Source organism: Anoplolepis gracilipes, chromosome 4, assembly GCF_047496725.1.
Source record: "Anoplolepis gracilipes chromosome 4, ASM4749672v1, whole genome shotgun sequence".
In the NCBI taxonomy this organism is placed as follows: domain Eukaryota; kingdom Metazoa; phylum Arthropoda; class Insecta; order Hymenoptera; family Formicidae; genus Anoplolepis; species Anoplolepis gracilipes.
This window is the reverse complement of record NC_132973.1, coordinates 1510177-1518361: the sequence shown is the minus strand read 5'-3', so window position 1 is coordinate 1518361 and position 8185 is coordinate 1510177. Positions and strand designations below refer to the sequence as shown.

General features: G+C 33.2%; 2 protein-coding genes across 2 annotated transcripts in view; one reads left to right on the top strand and one right to left on the bottom strand.

Moving 5' to 3' along the window:
- Spz5 (spatzle 5 Toll-1 receptor) overlaps positions 1 to 8185 on the top strand; it is a 124374-nt gene that overhangs the window by 111095 nt on the left and 5094 nt on the right. The window lies entirely within an intron of this gene.
- Positions 308 to 6840, bottom strand: LOC140665213 (endoplasmic reticulum transmembrane helix translocase). Its single transcript, XM_072891022.1, has 18 exons — positions 6285 to 6840; positions 5719 to 5984; positions 5407 to 5635; positions 5175 to 5328; positions 4943 to 5095; positions 4682 to 4864; positions 4472 to 4609; positions 4274 to 4394; positions 4033 to 4187; positions 3787 to 3962; positions 3458 to 3697; positions 3108 to 3323; positions 2838 to 3027; positions 2501 to 2758; positions 2092 to 2428; positions 1858 to 2017; positions 1604 to 1747; positions 308 to 1486 (listed from the first exon to the last, which is right to left on the bottom strand). The coding sequence occupies exons 1-18, from the start codon at positions 6546 to 6548 to the stop codon at positions 1379 to 1381; spliced, it is 3492 nt and encodes a 1163-aa protein (XP_072747123.1). The 5' UTR covers positions 6549 to 6840; the 3' UTR covers positions 308 to 1378.

Sequence of the window (8185 nt, the reverse complement as noted above, 5' to 3'; positions counted from 1 at the left end):
CAATACGAATACTGATGGTATGGTGAATAATCTTTCCTTTTTCCACGTGCAAGTATGACGCGGCTAATATAATTCTTCCGCGATAATTCTTTTTAAAAATTACAACATTTAAATAACTAGAATAATGTTACTTTTCGCGTTATTCTTCGAGAATTATAAATCATATTAATATTATACCAAGAGCGAAAAGTCAATTATCTCTGTACTCTTGAAATCAATTTATTCGGAACGAACGTTTTATTAATTATTATAAATATACAATAATATACAACTATCCTTAATTCGACTCACAATGCGAATAAACAGATATTATTCTCTCATTTTATTTTTTTTTATAACTACAGAAAAAAAGAGAGATCACGTAAATCAATGAAAATTAGTTGCTGATAACTTGTAATAAAAACGCTGAATTATTTTTAATCAGCAAATGAATCGTCAAAAAATCTGTCTTACAAACAGAAAGTTGAAGTGGAATGCAATCGATGCATAAAATGGTTAATACCGTTGCAAACTGGTAACCAATTAAATATGTCAAATATATCATAAAAATCGTTCGCACAGTTATGCAAGATTTCAATTTATTTATAATCATGAGCAAGTTTCATTAAAATCATGGACATATGTTTATATAAAATTTGTCTATATAAATTTATATAAAACAATGTCGACGTAAAAATTTATATAAATTTATAGGTTTATATAACATATGTCTGTGTGTAATAAAATATATCAAGTACAAATTTCTGCACTATGAAAAAAAAAGAAAGTAGAATCTTTTATAATTAATATACACGAAATATACGTGATCTTTTCTTGAGCGTACTTTGCGCGATCAATATTTGTTGTTAATATCTTAACAAAAAATTATTGAACGCAGGAGAGAATACCTGAATATACATAAATTAAAATGTTATTCATGAACTTTGTCTATGAGACATTGTGGTATAAAAAAATATTGTTTTTTTTATATATTAATAAATATATAATATGTAAAGGCAATACTGTGACTTGATAATATTTATCGAACATTATTAATATCTTTATGGACAATAAATAATGATCGCCAGAGCACTACTTCTTGTTCCACAGAAAAAAAGTTGACAACAAAAAAATAAATTAGGCAAATATTATGACAGAATTGCGCACATATTTATATTTTTGCATTATATTTTCACATACAACATATGTATAGAGAAAACAAAAAAACATATTGACATAAAATATAAAATACAAGTAATAACACATTTATATCCACAGGTACATCATTAATTCTTAAATATAAAAGTTGTCAGCTCTTAACGTGGAACAAGATCAGTAACAAAAGTAATATACAAAAATCTTTGATATACAGTCTGTAATCGGTAAAAAGGTAATTTCATCACAGTTTATGTTGTCTTCCTTCGCCAAAAAGCCACAGACAAGCTCTATCGACGATATACGCGAAGACAAAATCCGCGACTAGTATTTGAACCAGTATCGTACGGAACTGCAACATGCAATGGAGATATATTTGTAATATGATTGACAAAAAACTATAATAAATTAAAATAAACTCAATTGTTTGTTACGCACACACACGCACGCACACACACACAAAACTTACATGGCTTGGAAAATCCACAATCTCGAATTGTACCGCTAGATTTGGCAGAAATCCACAAGCCAATAATAGAATGACGGCAGAGTTGCCCACAAGACTGAACAAAAGCGCCTTATTTTGTGCCAAACTTTCCATGAATGGCTGACCCTGCCATAATACAATGTAATCAGTATTGATTGTTAATAGTTATCATATTAAATACATTATTGACTATACATAAAAAACTAAAAAATGTAATCAACTCGATAACAACTTACTCGATAATTTATAGCAAAGGTAGAAACTTGAAGGGACATCGCAATTATATACACAGTGCTGTTAATTATATTCGCCTCGAAAGGTTCATCCTCACTGTCATCTCCTCCCAATGAATTAACTTCAGTAGAATTATTCAAGATAGCTGCCAATTTATTGTCCCTATAAAACAAGTAATATTGAGAATATGTGTGATTCCCATCAATCATCAATCTCATTCAATTTATACAACTTACTTTGGAGATAAAACAGAAGCCTCTTTCACTAAATAGACGAGACAGATAAAATGTACTGCAAATTGCAGTAATACAGTTGCGATGGTGTACAAATTAAAGATATTTGGTAATGGTCTTTGCTGCGATAGAGTTTTCAGGGGTTTCGATCGTGAGATAAAGAGAAAACAGGCCGCTAAAAGGACACCTTGCAAGGTCGCCTGTGCATCACTAAATTTAATTCCATCCAGATATAATACTGACTGGCTATAGGCGAGTATCAATGCATTCAATGCTAATATTTTGAACATTTGCAGAGTGGTGACCAGAGTGCAACGTCCCTGTTTAATCACGTGGCATACTGTAAACAAATTAGATCTTGTATATTATTCCCGAATAATAAAACAATTTAGAAATATTTTGTGAGTCTTACTGCATTGGATAGATGACATTTTGCTGGTAAAAGGAGCGGCAATAGAAGCGTCACCAAGTTTTACTATCACGGATTGCTCTTGCACTTCGTTATCGATTTCTTTTAGAATTTTTTGCAGCTTCGCACGAGTACTCACTGGTGCGACTCTCGGATTGTTCCTTGGTCCGTTGTTTATAGGAGACACTGATGTATCATTCCTTGAATCTTCCCGTTTATCGGAAAGTAACTTTTCAGGCGGACTAGAGAGAATCGCCACACCTACGAGAAAAAGAATGAAAAAAATGTGATAAACATGTACTTAAATCTAATTTTTATTGCAATCTCTTTATTAACTTACCCACAGGAGCATGTTTCAAAGCGCCGACATCGTTTGTTCCGTCACCGCACATCAACGTAGTAAAGCCTAAAGATTGCAGCGACACGATAATGAACTCTTTTTGCTTCGGTGCGCATCGCGCGAAAATCACAACATGTGGCAAGAGCTTTCGAAGAAGTTCTCGTTGATTTTCTTTCAGATACGATAAACCCTAAAGGAAACCGTTAATAATATAATGAATGATTGCTACGATCCAAGTTCGCAAAAACGAATTCTTACTTATCTACATACTTCACCCGTTACGCAAAGTGCATAATCCTTCCAAATTTCTTTGCGTGATTCAACGTTTTTTACACTTAGAGAAAGCTGTATCGTCTTATCTATGCTTTCCCACAACCATTCGCCATCATTTTCAATCAATACGAGGGTGTTGGGCTTCTTTGTGAAATGTAGCTCGCGGCTCACATGACAGGCCGTTAAGGGATTATCACCGGTTATCATTACGACCTAAATAAGTGTAATAAAATTGTTATATTTAATTTTGTATATTTTTAAAAGATATACTTTTTTGAAACTTTTACATTACATTATGTCTCAATATAATAATAACGTTTATTAATTAATATTTATCAGATACATACCGAATGCGAAGAATTGACGATTTCTTTAATAACGGCTTTCGAGTCGGGCTTGAGAGGACAGCTAATAATGACAAATCCCGCGAATGTGAGATTACTCTCCAATTTTTCCCGTGTCAATTCTCTCAAATCTTGAGAAGAAAAGCTACCAGGAAGTTTCCGATATCCCAAGGCGAGCACTCTCGCACCGCGTCGTGAGAGAGATAAATAAGTTGAATCATAATTTTTCGGTACAGAAGACAACTGAAATGACAAATTATGTTTGTTGCAACGTAAAGAAAAAAAAAAAAAACGATAAAATTATAGATAATTGAAATGACTATTTCAATTACCATGTTCTTTAGAATTTCTGGTGCGCCTTTTACTGTAACCATATAATGAGTTTCTGAAGCTCCAGGAATATTATATCCGACCACAACACACATTCTTTTCAAAGCCGATGAGAAATGATATCTCTGTACAATTTTTAGTGCTGGAGATTTGCCTTTTTTAGGAATCACAGAATCACCTAAATGGACATTAATATGTAATACATTAATGTTTTCAAAAAGTTATATTATTAATGAATCTATATTTACTTTTTGTAAGACTCCAATTTACAGCTTTAAGGGTAGCCTTTTCTAATGGATCCCCAACGATGCCATCGTCTAATTGAACAAGAGAATGACACGTAGCCAGTACTTGAATACTCTCCAAAGGTGCATCCGATAGTTGAATCACATCTGGTTTGCCACTTAAAAAGATAAAAATCGCATTTCATAAACTAACATAAAAAAATTGTCGCGAGAATAATTATACTCTATACTAGTAATTTCTTACTCGATACCGGCAATACCCTCAACAATCAGATTATCACTAGTGAGTGTACCAGTCTTGTCAAAACAGCAAATATCAACTTTGCCAGCAAACGGAATTCTGAATGGTTCCGTACAGAATACACCTACAAAAAGGATACAAGTTGTAATACTAATTACAAGATTAAAAGTTTTTAGCATTAGAAAAAATTATCTTAATTACCTAACTTAGATAGAGCTACCAGAGATGTATTTACAGCTAGTGACAATTCTATAGGTAACTCGGGTGGCACAACAGAAGTCAAAATCAATGTGCATTCCAAAAATAATTTGTACTTATTTCTTGTCGGATCTTCGCTGCCTAAAATTTGCAAAATGTAATTTTATATTATCCTTATCTCCCTTTCTCTGTCTTAATGCAGAATTGGACTACCTTTGATCCAGACATACGCAGCGGCGGCAATCGCGAAAATAAGCAGGAATAGAATGAAACCAAAAGTTTCCAAATTATTGGCTGTAACACGTTTAACGCCGAACAATATTGTTCTTAAAAGTTTTCCCTGTGATGTAGAAAAGCCAGTACGTAATACATAGGCGACGCATCCATTATCGGTCGCTGCAATATGAATAGCACATGTTAATATCATGAAATATGCGAAAATGTTAGGTAGAAAGTAAAATTTATCAAAAATACCTCGAAGGCCTGGGGTATTTTTACTAGGAGGTGTATGTTGCACGACTTTTGTACCACCAAAAAGTACGTGAAGTTTATCTTCACCTTCAATATCTATAGTTCTACTTCCATCGATATCTTCAATAGGTTCTTTCATTTGAGGAACAGATTCACCTAGACATTTTCAGTTACTGTAGAGTTGTAGTGATTTAATTGTATTGAACATAACATTAAATTATTTAAATTATTATACCTGTTAACATGCTTTCGTCAACAACGCATGGACCTCGCAAAAGCAACATATCACATGGCACTAAATTATCATGTTGAGGCCTTGTAATAGAAACAATATCTCCAGGAACTAGTTGGTCTGTAAATAATAAACGCCATCGTCTGTTTCGATAAACCTAGAAGAAAGAATAAAAACGTAAACATAAAATTCTTGGAAATATCTGTGGTAACTCTATGATAAAGAAACTTTATACCATTATCATGTATGGTTTATTGCCCATTTTGCGTATCTCGGCCATATTTCTTAATTGTTGCTGTACTAGTGTACATTCAAACATGATAAGCATGATCAGCGTAAAGATACTATAGTACCAATATTTGTCTAAGCACCAGAGTGCCACACAGAATACTTGAAAGACGAAAAACGGAGCAATCGCGCGCTCCTTGAAGAGTTCCCAAAACTCTGGCACAACCATATCTAATCTAAAACAAAAATAATACTTTCAGCAATTGAAATTTCGTAAGGAACATTTTAACGTAATGTAGATTATCCTACTACAACATACTTATTTTTTCCATATTTTTCCTCTGCTGCTTCAACTTCCGTTTGATCGAGATAGCCTTTCCATTCGCAATAATGTTTCACGGAATGGTTGATTGGGAACTGCAATCCTCTGAATGATTTAATCTCTGAATCCCAATAGTATTTTGTTTTTTGAAAAATAAACCAAGGCTCCTGCTGATCCGTGTGATGCAGTGGAATTAGCTCTGAACTTCCATTATTTGGAGTAGGAATTACCTTTACTATTCTTGCTGTGTAAGGATTTTTTTCCTATAAAATAAAAAAAATTACAAGATGAAACATTTTAAACTTTATTTGCGCATTGTGAAACACTGAACATAGGTATAATCTTTGTACACAATCGAAAAAACAAAGATATAAAACGATGCAATGGACTTTTATGTTTAAAACGTATTTTTCATGGCATTCAAATACACCCGCCGAAGTATCACGTGACTAAGCTAGCAGAAGACCGGCTTCAAATGGCTGCCACGTTACAAGAGACATATTGAGGGCCACAAAATGACCACGTGTCCATTGTTTAAATAGAACGGCGACTGCCAAACTTACCGAGCTGCAATTTAAGAACGTGTGAATATGCACGGACCATTGACAGCACAGGCACAAAAAGATCTGTAGCACGCCGACCGCCGCGATGCCTACTAGGCCCGCGTCATAGTATTCGTCGATGCCGTAGACGAAGATCCAGCAATAAATCCACAGGGACTGTAGCATCACGAACGGCAGGATGTAACCGTTGAACATCCATTTGCGCGGATTATGCAGGCTGACAGATTGCACGAGTTCGTCTACTCGCGACGAGGTCGCCGCCATGATTACGCTAACAGTTAACGAGTCGTCACAACAAGAGCGAGGAACGTTCGACGAACTTTAAGCACCATTCACATTGAAAATCTCTATGCGCACATTGTTAAGCGACGCGTTTAGACGATATAACGCGAACGCAGGGTAATCGCGTAATTAGCATACGGGGAGAAATTGAAGGAGTCGAACGGCAGGGTTATGTTGGAATTGGAATGCAGAGAAGCGTGCCGACAGCGCGCTGTTAGAGTGCGGTATCGGTATGTATCAGGTATCAGCAGTGCAATCAGACGGTACGAGCGGTGAGCGGCACGAGGATGCGCTCCGAGCGCCATCTCAAGCTAAATACGAATATGGCAAGTTTGTCGCGGTTGTTTCAAGTAATCGTGCGTCGTGCCGCTTACTTTCCTAAATTAAGCCCAATATTTGTCATTCGTAGCCTTGCTCTTTATTCGTACGTATTATTCTCTAACACGTGAATATTATTGATTTATACTCGAAAATTTATACAATACGAGTAGTAAATTGATTTCCCGTGCTCAACGAGAGGTAAATGTCTACTTTAATGTTTAATAAAAAAAGCAAATATATGACTACTAATTCGAAATATATATATATTATAAATATGTACATACGCTACATCTCACTTTGTTATTTTCCTTCGATCTTCTTTAGCATTTTTGCTAGATTTTAAGCACTTGAAAGTGCTGCGATAGTTGTACAAAAAGTTAATATCTAATATTTTTTTTTACGCATAGAACTTTTTATATAGGTATTGTGAAACTTTTAAGCGTTTAAAGTTTGATAAGAAATGTTTTAAAAATCGCCGGATAAAGTGAGACAACGTAAACTTGGCGTCTTAGTTTGTCCCGTATAAATAAATAAATATATATATACATATATATTTGTTTTTTTTTATTTATATACTTATTGTCTTAACATATTTATTGAATATGAAGTACAAACGCTTTATAACTTTTAAAGATAAAGAAATTAAAATTTTATATAAATGAAAAATTATCTTAGGAAAGTTGTTCAGTTTTTTTAGTACATTATAATTTTAACATATTATAAATCTAACATTGAAATTAAGAGGCTCCGTATTTTCCTTGGTATGAAAAACATTAGAAAATACATGTAATAAAACAATTTATTTTAGAGAAAGTTGTATTAAAAAGTTTTGAAATAAATATTCTTCTTACTTGGAATTTTGAACAAAAATTTTTGGAAAATCAGAGAATTTTAAAGGAATTTTTTTACAAGATTTGAGTAGACACCTTGGATATATATTTTTTACAGATCCGTCAAGGTATTTATTGTACTTCAATCCTTTCAAAGTGTTAATGATATATATATATATATATATATATATAAAACACGATAAATACCTTGATGGATAAACCTATATATGCATGGGTATATAACAATATATAATTTATTTAGAGCGTCTATTATTTACGCATATGCTAATTGTATAAGTATTCAAAGTATCTTGGTCTCGCTTATAGTTAATTTTAATATAATTTTATTAACTTGTTGACTCTACCAATAAAATTCAAAATCTTTGAATATTATACATAGTAACATTGAAATTTTTAACATTATTATCATAAATGTCTTTCATCAAAATTTTGTTAAAAGTTTATTTA

Bases quoted from the DNA above. Each gene is read 5' to 3' on its own strand.
- LOC140665213 (XM_072891022.1), bottom strand. From the start codon at position 6,548: ATGGCGGCGACCTCGTCGCGAGTAGACGAACTCGTGCAATCTGTCAGC. The intron at 4,865-4,942 runs GTATTTTTGATA...TTCATATTGCAG, and splicing joins AAATACCCCAGGCCTTCGAG to CGACCGATAATGGATGCGTC. The intron at 4,395-4,471 runs GTAATTAAGATA...TCCTTTTTGTAG, and splicing joins GGTAGCTCTATCTAAGTTAG to GTGTATTCTGTACGGAACCA.